General features: G+C 41.9%; 1 protein-coding gene across 1 annotated transcript in view; it reads right to left on the reverse strand.

Moving 5' to 3' along the window:
- Window positions 1-23,207, reverse strand: part of faxcb (failed axon connections homolog, metaxin like GST domain containing b) — a 64,485-nt gene that overhangs the window by 8,204 nt on the left and 33,074 nt on the right. The window contains exons 4-5 of the mRNA XM_055635869.1: window positions 15,737-15,954; window positions 5,985-6,101 (exon numbers count right to left, since the gene is read on the reverse strand). Coding sequence (XP_055491844.1) covers window positions 5,985-6,101; window positions 15,737-15,954 — 335 coding nt within the window. The remainder of the gene's footprint in view (window positions 1-5,984; window positions 6,102-15,736; window positions 15,955-23,207) is intronic.

Below are 23,207 nucleotides of genomic sequence, written 5' to 3' on the forward strand. Positions count from 1 at the left end.
ACTCATAAACTATCCTCCTTTAGGTGGGTTTCTGTAAGTTTATAATAGAAGAACAAGCATATAGAAGGTGGGCACAAAAAGCTGGAGTAACTCAGCGGGACAAGCAGCATCTCTGTAGAGAAAGAATGGGTGACGTTTTGGGTCGAGACCCTTCTTCAGAGGTAGAAGATATTCTTCAGATATAGAAGGGATATATAGACACTTGAGTTAAAACAAATGCACAAAAGCAAAACATTATAAATTATTGAAATGTGAAATTAAGTGATTGTAAATATTCAGCATGTCAGTCAGCACCTGTAAAGAAAGAAACAGTTAGTTACAGTCTAATTACCGCTCATCAGTTATATTGGTGCAATGGAAAGAAGAAAATATTTTACAATGTTGATTGTTTTTCCCCTGCTTTTCAGTCTTAGTTCCATAGAGTCATGGCATCAGCACAGAGGGAGCTTTCAGCTGACCATACTCAGGATAATGTATAAACAAGTAATTGCAGATGCTGATTTACAAAAAAGGACAAAGTGCTGGAGTAACTCAGCAGGTCAAGCAGCATCTCTGGAGAACATAGGTAGATCACAATTCAGGTTGTGGTCCTTCTTCAGACCAGAAGGGTCCCAATCTGAAAAGTCACCGACCTATGTTCCCACAACATGCTGCCTGACCTGCTGAGGTACTCCAGCATATTGTCTCATCCTCAATATATTGTTGCTTCTGCCTCCTTATAATGTGGTTATTTCGATATATTTCAAGTTGGGAATGTATATCAAGCGTTCTTAAATTTATCAACGTATGTTGATATATAATGTCAACATTTTTGATCAAATTGGAAGATTCCATAATTCTAAAGGTTCCAATGAGCTTTTAAACAATAGCAAAATTAATTTGCCTGCAGCACCACCTTGTAGACACAAGGAGAATATCAGGGACTAAATACTAATGGCTGTGCCCCTGCATTACCACAGGAGGTCACTATTTTTCAGGTCTTTCTCTGAAAACCTGAGAGTAGGCTTTGAAAATATTAAACGTCTCAAATTTATCTTAAAATTATGCTGCATTGTGGTGGAAGTTCAGCAGAATACCCACTTCTGATGCAAAGAAATTAGGAAATTCAGGTGCGAGTTATGTTCATTTTTATGCTCTGCCAGAATCTCCTTGCACTGTAACTTCAAATTCACAAAACCTCCAGTGAAATTGTTAGCACAATACTGCTGCAGCTATGTTTCCGATATAAAAGTGCAGGAAGGCCAAAATTCCTACATTTAAGATCCGTGATATTTCAGGTATTTATGATGTTTGTTTGTTTGTTTAAGTGGTGGAGGACATCAACAACATGGCTTTTGGATCAGCCATGATCATATTCAATGGCGGTGCTGGCTTGAAGGACCGAATGGCCTACTCTTGCACCTATTTTCTATGTTTCTAATAACACTGCCTGACCAAGACGACCCCACAACTCTGAAACACTTCCACTATCAGGACAACGGGTTTATGGGCAAGTTAAGACAATATTTTTTTTATCAACTTTGGACTTCAATCCTTATAAATGGTGCAAAGCAGCGTGGCGTCTCTTGTGTACTGTCTCAATGTAATATACTATCCCTACGCTCTTGCACTTAAGTATGATTTAATCTTCAATAAGATTTTTCACTATTATAAAGGAATTTCCCTCCATCTAATTACATGTGCCAATGATGTACCATTGAACCATAGAATAACACTAATTAACTAGACTAACCATATATAACAATTACAGCACGGAAACAGGCCATCTCGGCCCTACAAGTCCGTGCCGAACAACTTTTTTCCCCTTAGTCCCACCTGCCTGCACTCATACCCTCCATTCCCTTCTCATCCATATGCCTATCCAATTTATTTTTAAATGATACCAACAAACCTGCCTCCACCACTTCCACTGGAAGCTCATTCCACACCGCTACCACTCTCTGAGTAAAGAAGTTCCCCCTCATGTTACCCCTAAACTTCTGTCCCTTAATTCTGAAGTCATGTCCTCTTGTTTGAATCTACCCTATTCTCAAAGGGAAAAGCTTGTCCACATCAACTCTGTCTATCCCTCTCATCATTTTAAAGACCTCTATCAAGTCCCCCCTTAACCTTCTGCGCTCCAGAGAATAAAGACCTAACTTATACAACCTATCTCTGTAACTTAGTTGTTGAAACCCAGGCAACATTCTAGTAAATCTCCTCTGTACTCTCTCTATTTTGTTGACATCCTTCCTATAATTGGGCGACCAAAATTGTACACCATACTCCAGATTTGGTCTCACCAATGCCTTGTACAATTTTAACATTACATCCCAGCTTCTATACTCAATGCTCTGATTTATAAAGGCCAGCAAACCAAAAGCTTTCTTTACCACCCTAGTATTAATTTTTTTTTTTAATCAGAAAGTTGGATGTTTCTAAAAATGTGATGTTGAGAGTTTAATGGAAGCCTGGGTAATGAGAGAATTGGAGGGCCTTGTCTGGAAAAAGAAAGATGCATGGGTCAGGTACAGGCAGCTGGGATATCTGTACCCCTGGAGGAGTTTAGAGGACTGAGGAGCATACTCCAGAAGGAAATGAAGAGGGCAAAATCGAGGCAATCGAAGCATCTCTGGCACATAGGATTAAGGAAAGTCCAAGGAGATTTTACAAGTACATTAAAGGAAAGCAGTTAACTAATGAGAAAACATGGCCCTACGAAAGCCATCTATGCGAGGAGATGCAGGAGATGAGCAAGGATAAATATTTTTCCTCAGTTTTTACTGTGAAGAAAGATATGAAGACCAGGGATCTCAGAACAGGAAATGGAGATGTCTAGATGACAGTCCGTATTACGGTCAAAGAGGTGCTGGACTTCTCCCAGGACTGATAAGATATATCCAAGGACACTGTGGGAAGCTAGAGAAAAAGTTGCAATAACCTTCTTGGAGTTGTATGAATCACTATTAGATACGTTGAGGTTCTGGATGACTGGAGGGTGGGTAATTTTAATTTAGTTTAGAGATACAGCGCGAAAACCAGCCCTTCAGCCCACCGAGTCCGCAACGACCTGCGATCCCCGCACATTAACACTATCCTACACACACTAGGGACAATTTACATTTGTACCAAGCTAATTAACCTTCAAACCTGTACGTCTTTGGAATGTGGGGGGGAACCAAAGATCTTGGAGAAAACCCACTCAGTCATGGAAAACATACAAACTCCATATAGACAAGAACACGTAGTCGGGATCGAACCCGGGTTTCTGGTGCTGTAAGCACAGTAAGGCAGCAACTATACCGCTGCGCCATTGTGCCACCCCTTTTTAAGAAGGGCTGCAGTTGTACAGAGCCCTAGTGAGACCACACCTGGAGTATTGTGTGCAATTTTGGCCCCCTAATTTGAGGAAGCACATTCTTGCTATTGAGGCAGTACAGTGTGGGTTTACAAGGTTAATTCACGGGATGGCGGGACTGTCATATGCTGAGAGAATGGAGCAGCTGGGCTTGTACACTCTGGAGTTTAGGATGAGAGGGCTTCTCATTGAAACATATAAGATTGTCAAGGGTTTGGACACACTAGAGGCAGGAAACATATTCCCGATGTTGGGGTAGTCCAGAACCAGGGGCCACAGTTTAAGAATAAGGAGTAAGCCATTTAGAACAGAGACGAGGAAACACTTTTTCTCACAGAGAGTGGCGAGTCTGTGGAATTCTCTGCCTCAGAGGACCGTGGAGGCAGGTTCTTTGGATGCTTTCAAGAGAGAGCTAGATAGGGCTCTTAAAAATAGCGGAGTCAGGGGATATGGGGAGAAGGCAGGAACAGGGTACTGATTGGGGATGATCAGCCATGATCACATTGAATGGCGGTGCTGGCTCGAAGGGCCAAATGGCCTACTCCTGCACCTATTGTCTATTGTCTATTGAAAAGCCTGGGAACCATGTTAGTGAGGCTAACAAATGTGGTAGGTGAATTACTGGAAATTATTCTGAGATAAGATACATGTGCATTTGGACAGACAAAGGCTAATTACGGATAGGCAACGTGGTTTTGTATGTGGGAATTGTATTTCACGGATTTGATTGAGGTTTTCGTGAAGTAACCAAGAAGGGTGATGAGGGCAAGGCCATAAATAGTCTCTATGGACCTCTGTAAGGCCTTTGATAAGGTTTTGAATTGTAGGCTGCTCTGAAAGGGTAGATCGCATGGGATCTAAGAAGAGCTAGCTGCATGGACAGAATTAGCTTCACAGAAGGAAGCAGAGGGTGATGGTAGGAGGTCGTTTTTCAGACTAGGCCTGTGACTAGTGGTGTGCATTGGTTGGTGCTGGGCTCATTGCTGTTTGTGGTTTATACCTATGATTTAGATAAGAATGTCAAGGCATGATTAGTAAGTTTGTAGATTATACTAAAGTAGGTGGAAATGTAAACAGTGAAGATGGTTATCAAAAATTACAGCAGGATCTTAATCAGTTGGACAAGTAGGCCCAAGAATAGCTAATGGAGTTTAATGGAGCTAAGTGTGAGAGAAAGTGCATTTTGGGAAGTCAAACTAGAGCAGGACCCTCACAGGTGCCTGGGGAGCGTTGTTGAGCAGTGGGATCTAGGAGTACAGGCACATGGTTTCCCGTCACAGGTAGATGGGGTGGTTAAGAAGGATTTTGGTACATTGTCCTTCATCAGTCAGAGTATTGAATATAGAAGTTGGGACATTACACTACTATTGTAAAAACACATTTAGCGTATTGTTTAAGAAAGAACTGCAAATGTTGGGAAAATCGGAGGTAGACAAAAATGCTGGAGAAACTCAGCGGGTGAGGCATTTTAAAGTATATTTAAGTATATATAAAGAGTATTTAAAGTATTTAGAGTATTAGATTATTAGAGTATTAGAGTATTGTGACCAGTTTTCCTCACCCTGCTACAGGAAAACGTCATTTAAATGGAAATAAATACAGAGAAGATTTACGAGGGTTCTGCTAGGACCGGAACACCTGAACTGTAGGGATTTTATTCCTTGAGATGCCGGAGGATGAGGGGTGATTTTATAGAGGTGTATAAAATCATCAGGGGGATTGACAGGGTGAATGCACAGAGTCTTTTAATCAGAGCAAGAGAATCAAGAACCTGCGGCATAGTTTTAAGGTGAGGGGGAATATTTAATCGGAACCTGAGGGGCAACTTTTTCATTCAGATGGTGGCGGATATATGGAATGATCTGGCTGAGAAGATAGAAGAGGCAGGTACAATAACAACATTTAAAAGACAGTTGGAAAGGTACTGGATAGAAAAGACTGAGAGGGATATGGGGCATATGCGGGCAAATGGAATTTGCTTAGAGGGGTATCTAGGCCAGCATGAATGAGTTGAGCAGAAGGGCTTCTTTCCTATATGCTCTACTGATTATCTTTTTTTTTTTTTTTTAATTGATGAAGATAAACAAGTGGATATGGTGTATTTAGATGTTCGTGAGGTTTTCAAAAAGATCCCAGGTGGGAGATTGATGAACAAAGCAGAGAACATGGAATTGGGGATAAAGATAACATGATTGAAAGTTGGTTAATCGAGGGGAAAGTAGGAGAACAAATATTTTAGGCCATTTTCAGCTTGGCAGGTTGATTAGTGAGGTATGGCGGGAATAGGCGCTTGGGACCAACTCGTCAACTATTAACAAATTACATGCTTTGTCAGCAATGACATTAGCTTCAATTGTGTAGATTTTTATTACAAAGATTATCCATCTGTAATAATGACTCAATTTATCTCTCTCCATTCACACTGCCTGCTGAGCATTTCCGAGAGCTCTGCATTTCAGTTTTTTTATGTTCCTTTGCTTTTCTCTCTGGAATCAGTGTTATTATTCTCTTTCTCCAACTGTGCTTTTTTAACCAGTCCACTAGATGGCTTCCTCTACAAATTATCACTGAGGCAACCCAAGCCTCATCCTTCATTTCCTTTGCCCAACCCATCCATCCATCCATCCCCTTGTTGTTAATTTCTCACCTCTAATCAGCTGTTCCGGTCTGGTTCCAGGCAGTGTCCACATTGCCTGCGCAAGTTGCCCAAATACAGCTGCATCAACTGTCGAAGGCCTGGGGCCCATGATGTACTTCTTATCACCTACAAACGTCAAACAAAATCAATTTAACTTTCTGATGGATGAGCATTAACCTGTAATGGTAACTTCATTCATCTCTCAACAGACATCTGCTGAGTATTTCCAGCGTTTTCTGATTTCATTATCAACTTAGATTTGTCTGTCCTATTACTTGCCCATTGCTAACCTAACCACGGGCATCATGTCCCCTCTTCAGCTCAATCCACCGTTAATCCCCGGTTAGGAATGAAAAGGACATGCTCATAGCTGTGTGCCAAAGCACTCTTGAATCAGTGTATGCACTGTGTACAGGAACAATGCAGATTGACTCTCTTCCCAGGAACATTTCTCCCCATTTTTCTTACTGTGAATCTATTGCGCCCGGTTAATTTATTATTTACATGAATGTAAACAGAAAAAATATTAAAACTGAAAATCAAAAACGAAACACAGATGCTGGAAATAGTTTAGTTTAGGATAGGCACAAAACGCTGGAGTAACTCAGCAGTTCAGGCAACATCTCTGGAGAAAAGGAATACATGTCGATTCTCCAGAGATGCTGCCTGACCGGCTGAGTTACTCCAGCATTTTCTGTCTATCATTGGTGGAAACCAGCATCTACAGTTCCTTCCTACACAATGGTTTAGGTTAAATTATAGACACATGAAAAGCTTTTATTGTGGACCAACCAGTCGGTGGAAAGACAAGACATGATTACAATCGAGCCATCCACATTGAACAGATATATGATAAAGGGAATAATGTTTAGTGTAAGTTTAGTTCAAATACATTGCAATAAAACAAAAAATGATGGAAAGGAAAACAGTCTACATTTCAGGGAAAACTTTTCCATCAGAACTAGGAAAGAGAGAGAGCAAGTGAGTTTTAAATTGCAGAGAGAAAAGAGGATGGATGGGTAGAGCAAAGGAAATGAACAATGATGAGCCTTGAGTTGCCGCAGTGATAAATTGTTAATGAAACTATCTCGTGGACAGGTTAAAAAAAAAAGTTTAAGAAAGAACTGCAGATAGACACAAAATGCTGGAGTAACTCAGCGGGTGCGGCAGCATATCTGGAGAGAAGGAATGGGCGACGTTTCAGGTCGAGACCCTTCTTAAGACCGATGTCAGGGGAGGGGGAGTGGGACAAACATAGAATGTAATCGGAGACAGTTAGACTAGTGGGAGATCTGGGATGGGGAAGGGGATGGAGAGAGAAAGCAAGGGCTATCTAAAGTTAGAGAAGCCAATGTTGATACCGCTGGGGTGTAAACTACCCAAGCAAAATACGAGGTGTTGTTCCTCCAATTTGTGCTGGGCCTCTCTCTGACAATGGAGGACAGAGTAAGGCCCAGGACAGAAGGTCAGGTTGGGAATGGGAGTGGGAAGTTGAAGAGCTGAGCCACCAGGCGATCACATAGGTTAAGACAGACTGAGCGGAGGTGTTCAGCGGAACGATCGCTGAGCCTGCGCTTGGTGTCGCCAATGTAGAGAAGTTGATACCTGGAACAGCGGATACAGTAGATGAGGTTCGAGTAGGTGCAAGTGAACCTCTGCCTCACCTGGAAAAGACTGTTTTGGGTCCTTGGATGGAGTCGAGGGGGGAGGTCAAGTCACAGGTGTAGTATCTCCTGCGGTTGCAGGGGAAAGTATCTTGGGAGAGGGTGTTTTGGGTGGGAAGGGACGAGTTGACCAGGGAGTTTCGGAGGGAACGGTCTCTGCAGAAAGGGGTGGAGATTGGAAGGTGTGGCCAGTGGTGGGATCCTGCTGGAGGTGGCGAAACTTTGGAGGATTATATGCTGGCCACAGCTGATGGGGTGGAAGGTGAGGACAAGGGGGACTCTGTCCTTGTTATCAATGGGGGGAGGGGGAGCAAGAGCGGAGCTGCGGGATATCGAGGAGACCCCAGTGAGACCCTCATCTATAATGGAAGAGGGGAACCCCCGTTTCCTAAAGAATGGGGACATCTCTGATGCCCTGGTGTGGACCACCTCATCCTGGGTGCAGATGTGGCGTAGACGGAGGAATAGCGAGTAGGGGGATAGAGTCTTTACAGGAAGCAGGATGGGAAGAAGTGTAGTCAAGATAGTTGTGAGAGTCAGTAGGTTTGTAGTAGATGTAAAAAAGCACAGTTGAAGAAAGGGAAACACAACAGAACATACAGTATAAAAAATGTGAAACGCAGAGCAATAGGAAATGCCCAGCAGACAGTGCCTATGGAGGGAGATAAACTGTGTCACTATTTTAGATGGATAACATGCAACAGAAATAGCCAGTCCTGACAAGTCAGGGAAAAGCAAGTTACCTAAAATGGTTCAATTCAGCATGGAGTTCAGAAGGCTGCAAATGTGTCCATGTGGAGGATGAGGTGCTGCCCCTCGAGTTTGTTTTGTGCCTTGTTGTAATTGCACGGCAGGTCACGGAGAGACAGTCAAATGGTGTTGGATGGAGAATCAAAGTGACAGGCAACTAGAAGCTGGAAGAAGGGTCTCGACCCGAAACGTCACCTATTTTTGTCCAGAGATACTGCCTGACCTTCTGAGTTACTCCGGCATTTTGTGCCCTTTTGTGTATTAACCAGCATCTGCAGTTCTTTGTTTCTACATGGAAGCTCACTCCAATCACCAAATCTATGTTTGCTGTCTGCAAAGCTGTTAAAAATGCACAACACCAAAATAAGAGAAGTGCAAGTGAATCATTGTTTCATCTGAAAGGACTGTTTGGGTTTCTGAAGTGTGAAAGGGTAAAAGTAAGAGGACTGGTATTACATCTCCAATGATTCTATAGGGAAGTACCGAATATTATGAATGGAAGTTATTACAGAATCATTGTGAAAATGTAGACTGGTACAGCAAATGTTTTATAACTAACCAGTCATTTACTAATCGCATTAATATCCATGTCTATATGTATCGCTCACACATTTTATTTTCATGAAACACCCTCATAGATAAAAAATATCCAAGTTAAAATCATGGTAGAGCATAGTACTCCACCAGTCACAAGTAGTATAGTGCGAGGTTTTAATGCTGGCATATATTGCAGCAACATAATATTAATATATTGTGGTAGATTTACAGTAATGTCTCCACAGTAATGGCTCTGCATTATATGAATGTCAATATGCAATGTGCAACAATAACAATTAGTTTAATGACAGTGTAACATTAAGTATAACATTTATTGTGGCCAGAATTTTTTTACCATCCCTTTCTTCAAATAAATCGCTTTTTCAATTTGATTGAATATCACAATATCTTTTTAGCTCTAAAGGGTACCCCCCCCCCCCCCCCCCCCCCCTTCCCAATTTATTTCATTCACTGAAAACAATCTATGACACATGCTGCTAAATAACTTAGAAGTGGATCATTGAGAACTATAGGCACCAAATACCAGGAGAAATTAATGAAGAAGGTACACAAAAATGCTGGAGAAACTCAGCGGGTGCAGCAGCATCTATGGAGCGAAGGAAATAGGCGACGTTTCGGGCCAAAACCCTTCTTCAGATTGAGAAGAAAGCAAAAAAGGGGGGATCCCGAGGGCTGAGGGATGGGAGGTGACAGCAAGAGCTAACAAAATTGGGAGAATTCAATGTTCATGCCCCCAAGATGCAGACTCCCCAAGCGGAATATGAGGTGCTGTTCCTCAGGGCTAATGAGCTGAGAACTTAAAGGATAGGCATGGAGATACAATCAAGAACACGTAATAACTACCAGGAAAGAAGAAGGGTCTCAACCTGAAACGTCAGCCAGTCCTTCTATCCAGAGATGCTGCCTGTCCCACTGTGCTACTCCAACATTTTCTGTCTATCCTCGATGTAAACCAGCATCGGCAGTTCCATCCTACACCAAGAAACATTGATTTGTGCCACTTTTTGTGTTAATGCTACTAGCTTGCACCACCAAGTTCTTGTTAGCCAGCAACATTAGTTGGTTAGTTAGTTTGATCAAACTCTGGACAGTGTTTACAAAAGCATTATATATTCAACCCAAGCCATTAAAATGACAAGCAACTGAAAGCTGGTAGAAGGGTCTCAACCTGAAACGTCACCTATTCTTTACCCTCTATTTTTGTGGAGTTATTAAAACTCATCCAAATTAAATAGTTAATTTTAGTTTAGTGATGCAGCACAGAAACAGACACCGGCCCACTCAGTCCATGCCGACCAGCAATCCCTGCACACTATTACTATCCTACACACATTCGGGACAATTTACAATTCTACCAAGCCAATTTGCTTCCAAACTGGTATATCTTTGGAATGTGGGAGGAAACTAGAGATCCTGGAGAAAACTCACACAGGTCACAAGGAGAGCATACAAACTCCATAAGGACAGCACCCGTCGTCAGGATCGAACCCGTGTCTCTGGCGCTGTAAGGCAGCAACTCCACCGCTGCTATTCCATGCCGCACAGTTAATGTTGCCAAAGTAAAGGCCAAGGAAACAATTTCAGAAATCTCAAAGTTTACTTACACTGCTTTATTTTCGACTGATATTATAATTACTGTTACTGTCTAGTGAATGTGTTGATTCAGATTTAGCACTTGTATGGATCACTAGATGATTCTCTGGATATTATGCAGAATGATGCAACTTTATGCATGGGCCATGGGCAAAGTTTACATGTCAGTGACTCAGTGGCAGGTAATCGGGAAGTAAAATATCCAAATTTTATCCAGTTGTTAAACATTCTGGAGTGTGCAAAAATACCAATTGTAGGATAATATTTGGACAGAAGTTGAAATGTCATAAATATTTAGACAATAGACAATAGGTGGAGTAGGCCATTCGGCCCTTCAAGCCATTCAATGTGACCATGGCTGATCATCCACAAGTAATACCCTGTTCCTGCCTTAAAAGATTTGTCTACTATTATTCAACACCATGTTTTGAAATATTTATTTGAGGGACCCACAATCCCTCCGAATGAAATTAATTTATTTTGGGTCATATTGTTAAGCAACATGACATACCAATCCCTGTACTTAATGCCGTAACTGACGAGGGTCAACGAGCCAATACCTTCTTCATCACACTGTCTACATGTGATGCTGCTTTCAGGGAGCTAAGCACTTCAACACCAAGATCTCTCTGCTCTACAACACTCCCCAGTGTCCTACCACTAGCCTAAATGATAGATGTCCTACCATTCACTGTAAAAATCCTCTACTGGTTTCACTTCCAAACTCCAATACCTGCTTTAAGCACCTTTGCCATTCCTCAGTCTACTTTCCTAGCTGACCAAGATCCTGCTGCTATCGTTGATAACCATCTTCACTGTACGATAACGCCTATTTTTATGCTATTTTTTTTGCAAATTATTAACTATTCCTTCATTCTCATACAGATTGTTTATATAATTGGCGAACGACAATAGACCAAGCACTAATCCCTGTGGCACATCACGAGTCATAGATCTCCAGTCTGAGACACAACCTTCCACTGTCACCCTCTGCTTTCTACCATCAAGCCAATTATGTGTTCACTTAGCAAACTCTCAATGGATCCCATGTGATCTAACCTTCCAGGATAGCTAACTATGCGGGACTCTGTCAAAGGTCTTGCTAAAGTCCATATAGAAAATGTCCTCCAATTGCCCTCTTAAAGACCTCTTCAAAAAATGGGGTGGCACAATGGCACAGTGGGAGGGTTGCTGCCTTACAGTTCCAGAGACACGGGTACAATTCTGACCATGGGTGTTGTCTGTACGGAGTTCGTATGTTCTCCCAGTGACCTGCCGAGGTTTCCTCCAGTTTCTTTCCACACTCCAAAGATGTATATGTTTATTGACTTTGGTAAAATTGTGAATTGTCCCTTGTGTGTGTAGGATAGTGTTTGTGTGCAGGGATCACTGGTCAGCATGGACTCCACTGGTCAAAGGGCCTGTTACCACGCTGTATCTCTGAACCAAACTAAACTAAACTCTCAACAGGTATGTGAAATGACACTGTGAGGCACCCACCACTTTGAGGCTTTCTTCATTCAGGTCTATGTGTATTTTCAACAGTATGTTAAGTGTTAGTTACTAGTAAATAACTATCTAGCACTGGAAACAAGTATCATTCCCTCATATTTTAATGCGTTGGATTTTTCAAAGAAGTTACCTTTTTCTTTACTTTCTCTCTCATAAGTTTTCTGTGTTTTCCTTCCATGTTAATGCATTCTGAACATAATTTCCCATTGAATTTTCACACTTCCTGCCTTAGACTCTGTCGGATTTGATTTGCTGTCAGGTCGTGAGCTCTAAAGAGATATTATATAATTAGCTGCCCGTTGATCATGTTCCCTCTACTTTTCTCTGAAACACCAGAGGCTAAGGGGAGACCTATAGAAGTATATAAAATTATGAATGGCATGGATAGGTTAGAGAGTCAGACCATTTCCCAAGGATGGAAGTGACTAGGACTAGTGGACAGCGCTTTAAGTTGAGACAGACAAAGTTTAAAGGAAATGTGTGCAACATGTTTTTACACAGGTTGCCTGGAACCTGCTGCCAGGGGAAATGGTGGAGACAGATACTATATTGCCATTTGAGAGGCATTTGGATAGGAACCTAGAAAAGCACGGATTGGAGGGATATGGATCACAGACACATAGACAATAGGTACAGGAGTATGCCATTCGGCCCTTCGAGCCAGCATTACCATTTAATGTGATCATGGCTGATCATCCACAATCATTACCCTGTTCCTGTCTTCTCCCCATATGCCTTGACTTTAAGAGCTCTATCGAACTCTCTCTTTAAAGCATCCAGAGAATCGGCCTCCACTGCCTTCTGAGGCAGAGAATTCCACAGGTTCACAACTCTCTGGGAGAAAAAGTTTTTCCTCTACGTTCTAAATGGCCTACCCCTTGTTCTTAAACTGTTGCCCCTGGTTCTGGGCTCCCCCAATACGCTGCACTGCCTCAATAGCAAGAATGCCCTTCCTCAAATTTGGAGACCGAGCCAGCATTAAAACTGGACACATCATAATCTACCAGGTGTGGTCTCTCCCCTAGGGCTCTGTCTTTAAACTCCAGAAGGACCTCTTTGCAGAGAATTCACATACTCAACTCTTCATTGTTATGAAGGCCAACATGTTCCATTAGCGTTCTGGGCTTTACTGCCTGCCTCTAGCGTGTCCAATCCCTTAATAACCATATGTTTCAATAAGAATCCCTCTCATCCTTGCTTACTCTTCATTAACCTTGTGACTGATGAATACTCCCAGGGTGGTCTCACTAGGGCTCTGTACAACTGCAGAAGGACCTCTTTGCTCACATACTCAACTCTTCTTGTTATGAAGGCCAACATGCCATTAGCGTTCTTTACTGCCTGCTGTACCTGCATGCTTACTTTCAGTGACTGATGAACAAGGACCCCCAGATCTCGTTGTACTTCCCCTTTTCCTAACTTGACACCATTCAGATAATAATCTGTCTTCCTGTTCTTGCCACCAAAGTGGATAACCTCACATTTATCCACATTAAACTGCATCTGTTATACATCTGCCCACTCACCCAACGTGTCCAAGTCACCCTGGATCCTCATATTGTCCTCCTCACGGTTCACCCGGCTTTGTGTCATCTGCAAATTTGCTAATGTTACTTTTAATTCCTTCATCTAAATCATAAATAGCTGCGGTCCCAGCACCAAGCCTTGCGGTATCCCACTAGTCACTGCCTGCCATTCTGAAAGGGACCCGTTAATCCCTACTCTTTATTTCCTGTCTGCCACCCAATTTTCTATCTATGTCAGTACCCTACCCCCAATACCATGTGCTCTAATTTTGCCCACTAATCTCCTATCTGGGACCTTATCAAAGGCTTATCACGTAAAGGTAGGGAAGTTTAGTTGAACTTGTCATTGTGTTCAGGATGGATAGTGTGGGCTGAAGGGACTGCTCTTGTGCTCTGTTCTAGGTTCTATGTTTGATTGTTGATTCCATTGAGTTCCCATGTAAGAAGGGGAATAGAACAATTGATCAATACGATTGCATTCAACTCGTCAAGCTGGTCATATGCACATGTAAGTTGAGGTACAGGTACAATAAAAAATGTTGCTTGCAGCAGCATCACCGGCACAAAAGCTCAGACAACACACAAAAACAAATTATATAGAAATCATGCATAAATTACAAATTAAATTTCTAAAAGAAAGAAAACGATACAAATAGGCATCAGTGCAAAAGCATAAATTGGGGAGAAGAGAAAGTTAATGGTAACGCAAGAGGTGGGTCACAGTGTTCTGTTATTGTAGGATTAGGTTGTGCAAGGTATCAAGAACCAGCAGTAACAAAGACCTGCAGATGCAGATTAACACACAAGAGGACACAAAGTGCCTGAGTAACTCAGTGAGTCAGGCAGCATCCCTGAGAACGTGGATGGGCAATGTCTCGGGTCGAGATCCTTCTTCAAGAACCAGATAGTTGTAAGAAAGTAGCTATTCCTGAACCTGCTGGTGAGGGACTTGAGGCTCCTGTACCTGCTGCATGTTGTGAAGGTCAAACAAAATGATTAAAAACAATTGCACTAACTCAATTAAATTAGGAATGGAAACTACTATTGTGGCAATTTATTCCAATTGAAATGTATCAGATTAGTTTAGAACTTAGAGATGCAGCATGGAAACAGGCTCTTCAGTCCAGTGAATCCACGCCGACCAACAATCACCATACACTAGTTCCTTGTTGTCCAACATTTGCATCCTAAACAATTTACAGAAGCCAGTTAACCTACAAACCTGCACGTCTTTCGAATGTAGGAAGAAACCGGAGCATCCGGCGAATACCCACATGGTCACAAAGAGAAGGTACAAATTCCGTACAGACTGCACCCATAGTCAGGATTGAACCCGGGTCTCTGGCGCTGTAAGGCAGCGACTGTACTGCTATGCCACTGTGCCATTGACAGTGACTTGACTTGCCACAAGGTCACAGAGAAATCAGTTAGGTTTGGTGCTTTCATTTTCATCCAGGAGTCCTGAACATTTACTCCAGTGGCGGGCAACCTTGTTCTGCATATGGGCCGGGACGCTTGTCTGTGAGCGGATGCTGGGCCACATCTATCACGTGTACACATGGATCCTGCCCCCATCCTGCCCCGGATGGCAGGCATCAAATCACGTGTTCACAGGTTTAAATCGAAGATAGACACAAAATGCTGGAGTAACTCAGAGTGACAGGCAGCCTCTCTGGAGAGGATAAATGGGTGACGTTTCGGGTCGACAAATGTAATAATGATCTAGTGACAAAAGAAACTGCAGATGCTGGAATCTGGAGCAAAACACAAATGGATGGAGGTGAGTCAGGCAACATCTATGGTGGGACAATGTTTCTTCAGTCTGAAGATGGGTCTCGACCCAAAACGCCATCTGTCCATTTCCTCCACAGATGCTGCCTGACCCATGGAGTTCTTCCAGCACTTTGTGGGGTTTTTTCATGATAATGCTCAAACTTAGTAACGTTGAGTGAAGGATAAATATTAATCAGAATACCAAGAACAACTTTGCGGCTCTTATTTGAAGATGATCCTTAACATCGTTTACATCTACCTGAAAACAAACTAATACACAATGAAAACAGGGACTGCAGTTGACTAAGGACCGCTTCTGTGAGCTCTTAAATGTGGCACTCTAATATGTAGTAATAAATGACACTAAAATAATGTTTTATCTCACCCAAGATGACTGAAAGTGCTCGCATATCCTTTTCCATTAAGATATATATTTCCTCCTTTGAGAAACGGCCGATTCCTTGACCATACATTTCCCGTTTAACAATTCCTTTTGTTAGATGGCATAGTATCCATTTCAGAAAACCACTGAATGGGCCTGAGACAGAGAGTATTTTTCCAGTTTCATGGAGATTGTCCACCCATTGACAGTATACAATGGCCCTGTAATATTAAACAAGCAACAATGTCACATTCACGAGTCACAATCATTCGCTGCCTCAGTGAAACAATTATATGCACATCCATTTCCTACATCTATCTGTAGTGAAAATGAGGAGAGGTATCATTGTGCGGTGGTGGGATGGCCAAACAAGGGTGGGTTTTGGCACCTCAGGTAATGAATGCATAGCATTAGAAACTGAGTTACAGTTTAGTTTATTGTCACGTGTACCGAGGTACAGTGAAAAGCTTTTGTTATCCAGTCTGCGGAAAGACAATACATGTTTTATATCAATCCAATGTTTACAAGCTACATATAAACAAACCCATTGATACAATATTGGGGTGATTTATGCAGTTTCTTTCAAAGGGAATGATGAAGGAATTCCTGGAAATTATAAGAAAACTTGGCAAGTTTATAATATGGTCAACACAAGTGACTTACATACTGGAAAAGGATGTTGGGAATTTAGATCAACATATTGAAAGTAATTAGAAGATCATATTGGAAGAGGCAATAATGAGATCAGGGCAGAGCAAAGATAACCACAGGGTGTTGGTAAACTAGGACTGAGTGCAATAAGATTAACTATAAGTTGAGAGGAGTCATAAGACTCTGCCATCATTTATGACATCCATTTATACAGCAAGTGGGGAAAATAGCTGTTCGGCAAAGGAAGTTCGGAAGACAACTCCCAGCTGTTAAATGGAAAGAGGCAACTTCCGCAGTTAAACAAGAATCAAAAGCAACAAACAAAAGTAAATTATTGTAAAAATATCAGCCCAAATGGAATCATTGTAAAGCGAATGCAATAATTTTTTTTAGTCAATCAAGTATCTTTTAGCCCTCTCTCGAAATGCTTCCCAGAAGTCGAGGCTTGGATAATCTGATGTTTAAGAAACTCACTACTGCTGTGTAAGATTTTCTTTGTGTACTGTCCGGATCAGGGGTGTAATGAAGAGGGTGAAAGGAATCCACATGAAAGCCAGATTTAGGGTGTGGGTTGAACACACAAATCCTTCCAGCAGAGGATTTTCACATTTTCAAAAGCAAAATAAATTCTGATGATGTTTATAGCACACTAAATGTTATAGCAATGGAAGTTTGTGAAATTAGGGATAAAATTGTCCAGATAATTCCGCCACAATATTTGCCATATTGAACACCCAACATTGTGGGCTGTTTTGATTTTTTTTTTTTTTTAAAGAGACAAAGTGCTGGAGTAACTCAACAGGTCAGGCAGCATCTCTGGAATACATGGATAGGTAATGTTTTGGGACGGGATCCTTCTTCAGACTGATCTTCAGCCTGAAGAAGGATCCTGACCTGGAACGTCACCTATTCATTTTCTGCTGAAATGCTGCCTGACCCGTTGAGTTACTCCAGCACTTTGTGCCCCTTCTTCAGTATGCCTACTTTGATGAAGGACTCCTTTGATACTTAGCGATTACGATGCCCGAGATGCTATCCCAATATACGTACAGCATTTCTGTGTAAATTGACATCTGTAAACAAAAAGCTTCATAAAGGTGATAGATATAGATATGCCATTTATTGTCACTATACATGTACAGTGAAACTCCTTTGATACTTAGCGATTACGATGCCTAGAAAATCAAGGTGTCTAAGATTCTCAATAGACCTTTCAACTCCACCTTCAGTTTGGTAGAAAATAAAGAAGGCAATGTGAAATGTAAGTGCAAGCTAGTGAAGCTGCCACAACAATGCGTTGTCTTGTTGTCTTGTTGTTATAGAGTCATACAGCATGGAAACAGGCACTTCAGCCCAACTTGTCCATGCCTACCAACATGTCCCATCTACACTAACCTCACCTGCTTGCATTTGGCCCATATCCCTCTAAACCTGTCCTATCCATTCACATGTCTAAATTATTCTTAAACGTTGCAATAGTACCTGCAAAGTATTTGTTTCCAGGCAAATATTGCACTGTGCTTCTATTGTTGCTCACTGTGGTGGAAAAACAACTGCAACAATTGGTAACAGGCATAAGATCATAAAAAACAAAAGCAGTCACAGCATTCTAATATAATATAATTGATTTTAATGGATCCCTTCCTGCAAGAAAGCAATCATTTTTAACCAATTGTTTTGTTTCCATTATTCATGTTAATACTTTTTAATATAATTCGCATTTACTTGATCCTAAGTTTTACAGCATGGAGCTTTAACCTTCCCAATCTGATATTTAGCAGATTGTGTGCAATATTGATGTGCAATATTTAGCAGATTCTTTCCTTTATGAACTGGTAATATACAATAACAAATTTCCTTCAACTTTTTCCCTCACAGCCACTATGACAATAGACGATGCCAATAGGTGCAGGAGTAGGCCATTCGGCCCTTTGAGCCAGCACCGCCATTTAATGTGATCATGGCTGATCATCCCCAATCAATACCCCATTCCTGCCTTCTCCCCATATCCCCTGACTCCGCTATCTTTAAGAGCCCTATCTAGCTCTCTCTTGAAAGTATCCAGAGAACCGGCCTCCACCGCCCTCTGAGGTAGAGAATTCCACATACTCGCAACTCTCTGTGAGAAAAAGTGTTTCCTCATCTCCGTTCTAAATGGCTTACCCCTTATTCTTAAACTGTGGCCCCTGGATCTGGACTCGCCCAACATTGGGAACATGTTTCCTGCCTCTAGCATGTCCAAACCCTTAACAATCTTATATGTTTTAATAAGATGCCCTCTCATCCTTCTAAACTCCAGAGTGTACAAGCCCAGCCTCTCCATTCTCTCAGCATTTGACAGTCCCGCCATCCCGGGAATTAACCTTGTAAACCTACCCTGCACTCCCACAATAGCAAGAATGTCCTTCCTCAAATTAGGGGACCAAAACTGCACACGATACTCCAGGTGGGGCCTCACTAGGGCCCTGTACAATTGCAGAAGGATCTCTTTGCTCCTATACTCCTCTTGTTATAAAGGCCAACATGCCATTTGCTTTCTTCACTGCCTGCTGTACCTGCATGCTTACTTTCATTGACTGATGAACAAGGACCTCCAGATCCCGTTGTACTTCCCCTTTTTCCAACTTGACACCATTTAGATAATAATCTGCCTTCCTGTTTTTGCTACCAAAGTGGATAACCTCACATTTAGCATTAGGAGAAGAATGGAAAACAGGGGGAGAGCCAATGACTTTGCCTTCCATCACAGTGTGGAGGAGATTCACTGTGATGGATGTTTGTGTAAATTGTGTTAATTGTGTGTCTTGGGTTTTTTTTTCTTGTTGTATGACTGCAGAAACCAAATTCCATTTGAACTTCATTTGAGGTTCAAATGACAATAAACGGTACTGTATTGTATTGTATTGTATTGTATTGTATTGATCTACATTAAACTGCATCTGCCATGCATCTGCCCACCCACCCAACCTATCCAAGTCACCCTTCATTCTCATTGCATCCTCCTCACAGTTCACACTGCCACACAGCTTTGTGTCATCTGCAAATTTGCTAATGTTACTTTGAATCCCTTCACCTAAATCATTGTTGTATATTGTAAATAGCTGCAGTCCCAGCACCGAGCCTTGCGGTACCCCACTAGTCACTACAGGTACACTACAAGTCCAGGTACACTACATCCACTGGCTTTCCCTTGTCCATTTTCCTAGATACATCCTCAAAAAATTCCAGAAGATTAGCCAAGCATGATTTCCCCTTCGTAAATCCATGCTGACTCAGACCGATCCTGTTACTGCTATCCAAACTCGGATCGATCTCGTTGCTGCTATGACCGTTTTCCTTGAGCGCCAATAGTATTTCTGAAAGTATTTCAAGCTCTTGAAATGAAAATCATAAAAGCAAACTAGATGCTGACAAAGGGTCGCTGCTTCACTCTCACATTGCCCGAAATACAGAACTTTTCCAGCATTTTCTATTTTCATTTCCTGTTCTCTAGCTTAAAATAAAAAGGCTCAGTTGGCATTGTATTTTAAAATGACTACTATCAACCGTGACATTTTAGTCTACCAGACATGCAAAGGCAACAATAAGGCTCCAGTGCTCCAAACGGTTCTAATGAATATCAGTAAATAACCAATTTCATAGTGAGGACGTCACCCACAAAAGACTTAGAAGTGCAAACTAATTGACGTGCCAATTCATACATTTTCCATGAAGACCAATGGATCAATTCATGCTCCTGATTTTTACCCAATGCAAGTTATTTGTCTGAAAATTCAAGTCTCACGATGATCTGGCAGTTTATTTTTTTACTATTTCAAACAAAATTTTGTTTAAAAATATCACAGTTCAGACACAATTTACTCCAAATTCAATGAGCAGAAAATATTCCTTGTTTCCTGAAATCCATACTAATGCTGCTTGACATTCCCTGCTTCATACCCGACTTACAGATTTATCGTCAGTTTGATAAATTTAGCAGTGGCCACAAGAGACCACTAAGTAACACTCTGTACCAGCTCCATGTGTTATAAATCTTTACCCAGTCATAAACCTCATAGATTGTGCTACGGATAAACAATCCACGTGACCATGGATCTCAACATACTCAGAGGCAAACTTGCAGGGCACATTGGTGTACTCCCATTCCATGCCAAGCTCACTATAAAATTAATAATAATAAGGACTATCCAACTGGCAGTAAACAGTTCATGCATTCAAATTTAACATAAGAAATATTCCATTTGGATATGAGGAGGTGCAAATCCTATCTTAAAATTTACAAGAATGATCCCAAAAATGAGTAGGTTAACCTATGATAAGCATTTGACGACACTGGGCCTATACTCACTGGAGTTTAGAAGAATGAGGGGTGAAACATACAGAATAATGAAAGACTTGGATAGAGTGGACGTGTAGAGGATGTGGCCACTAGTGGGAGAGTCTAGGACTAGAGGTCCTGCCTCACAATTAAAGGATGGTCTTTTAGGAAGGAGATGAGGAGAAATTTCTTTAGTCAGAGGATGGTGAATCTGTGGAATTATTTGCCACAGAAGGCTGTGGAGGTCAAGTCAGTGGATATTTTTAAAGCAGAGATAGATACATTCTTGTTTAGTACAGATGTCAGAGGTTATGGGGAGAAGGCAGGAGAATGGGGTTAGGAAGGAGAGATAGATCAGCCATGATTGAATGGCGGCTTAGGCTTGATGGACCAAATGGCCTAATTCTACTCCTGCCAGTTGTGACCTTCTGACACAAACCAAAGTTAAAGTGCGGGATGGAGATTTGCCGGTGCTACTCGGTATGGTATAAACAAGATTGGCAGAGGGGTGGGTTCCAGAACAGAAAGGAGGCAGATGAGAAGTTGGGGCAAAGATTGTAGTCAAAGACAGCAAGATTAGCAGACAGGACAAGCAGGTCTTTGGCAAAGAGAGTGGGAAGGCAAGTGTGTGGAAAGGAACTGCAGATGCTGGTTTAAAACAAAGATCGACATAAAAAGCTGGAGTAACTCAGTGGGTCAGGCAGCGTCTATGGACACAAGGAATAGGTGACTTTTCTGGTCGAGATTGTAGAAGGTTCTCGACCTGAAACGTCACTTATTTCTTTTCTCCAGAAATGATGTATGAGCCGCTGGGTTACTCCAGCTTTTTGTGTCTACATTCGAGGAAAGACAAGTGTTTTAAACCGCATTTATTTCATTGCTGGAGGATTAACAGGTCAGGTGGATAAACTCAAGACATGGATTGGCTTGGGGGAGGGGGGGGGATGTTGTAACCACAACAGAAACATGGCCAAGAGCAGGGCAGGACGGGCAACTCAATGTTCCATGGTGCAGAGGCCATAGGTATGAAAGATAAGAGAGAAGGTTGGGGGTAGAGGGGGGGGGGGGGGGGGGGGGGGTGCCTTTTAGATCCTGGCAGAGCACAAGTACAGTGCTCAGAAAGGATATTCTCAGGGGATTGTACAGCAATTTTACAGGTAGAATTTACAGGTAGAATTTAAAAACAGGAAGGGAGCGATCACTTTAATGAGACCATATCATAAGGTGTGAAATACAGGAGCAGATGTATGAGGAGATTGTAGATAGTTGTAAAAATAATGGGGTAGTATGAATGGGAGATCTTAACTTCCCTGATATTGACAGTGCCGTATGGTGTAAAGGGCTCGGACTGGGTGGAATTTGCTAGATGTGCCCAAGAAAGCTTCCTTTACCAATATACAGACATATTAGAGAAGGAGCAACACTGGACCTTATGGACTAAGATATGGCAAGAGACTGAAGTGTCAGTGGGGGAGCACTTTGGGACTTTAAAGTAGTAATGGAGAATGGTAGCACTGGTGAATATTTATCATCTGTTCTTATTGAGGAAAAGATCATGGAAGCTAAGGAATGGAGACATTGAGGTTGTGCTGTCTTCGATCAGATATGAATTACTCAAGAGGAGGTATTGTCAGTTTTAAAGTGCATTAAGGTGGATAAATAAATCGCCAAGGCCTGACCAAGTGCATCCTCAAACCTTGTTGCAAGCTAGAGACGAAATTGTGAAGGCCCTTTCAGAGATATTGGCATCATCTTTAACCATAGGTGATGTTCCAGAAGACTGGACAGTGGCTAATGTTTTACCGTTATTTAAGAAGGGAGGCAAGAACATGCCACAAAACTACATGTCAGTTGCCAGATACCCTGGTAAAAGAGTTGTTGGAGGGGATTCTTAGGGACGGGATCTATCAGAATTTAGATTGTCAGAGACTGATTCGAGACGGGCAGCATGGCTTTGTGTGTGGGAACTGGTCTCATATAAATCTAATGGGTTTTTTCCTAGAGGTCACCAAGTAATTAATGAGGGCTGGACTGTGGACATTATCATTATGGTCTTTAGCAAGATGTTTGACAAGGTCCCGCATGGTAGGCTAGTCTAGAAGGTTAGAGTGCAGAGAATCCAATGGGCTTGGCCATTGGGTTCAAAATTATCTTGGATGGCGGAGTCAAAGGGTAGTTGACAAGGGTTGTTTTTCTTTAGGAGGCCTGTGACCAATGCTGTACCACAGGGGGCAGTGCTAAGTCCACTGCTGTTTGTTATATACATTAATGACTTGAATGACAATAGAGTTAACATTGTCTGTAAATTTGCAGATTACATCAAAGTTGGTGGAATAGTGGACAGTGAGAAAGAATATCTAAGTGTACAACAAGATCCAGATCACTTGGGAAGGTGGGTCAAGGAATGGAAAATGGAATTTAATTATTTCAAGTATGAGGTGTTGCATTTAGGTATGTCAAACCAGGGCAGGACTTACACAATAAAAGGTAGAGCCCTGGAGAGTG

The sequence above is a fragment of the Leucoraja erinacea genome, chromosome 5 (genome assembly GCF_028641065.1).
Source record: "Leucoraja erinacea ecotype New England chromosome 5, Leri_hhj_1, whole genome shotgun sequence".
Taxonomy (NCBI): Eukaryota; Metazoa; Chordata; class Chondrichthyes; order Rajiformes; family Rajidae; genus Leucoraja; species Leucoraja erinaceus.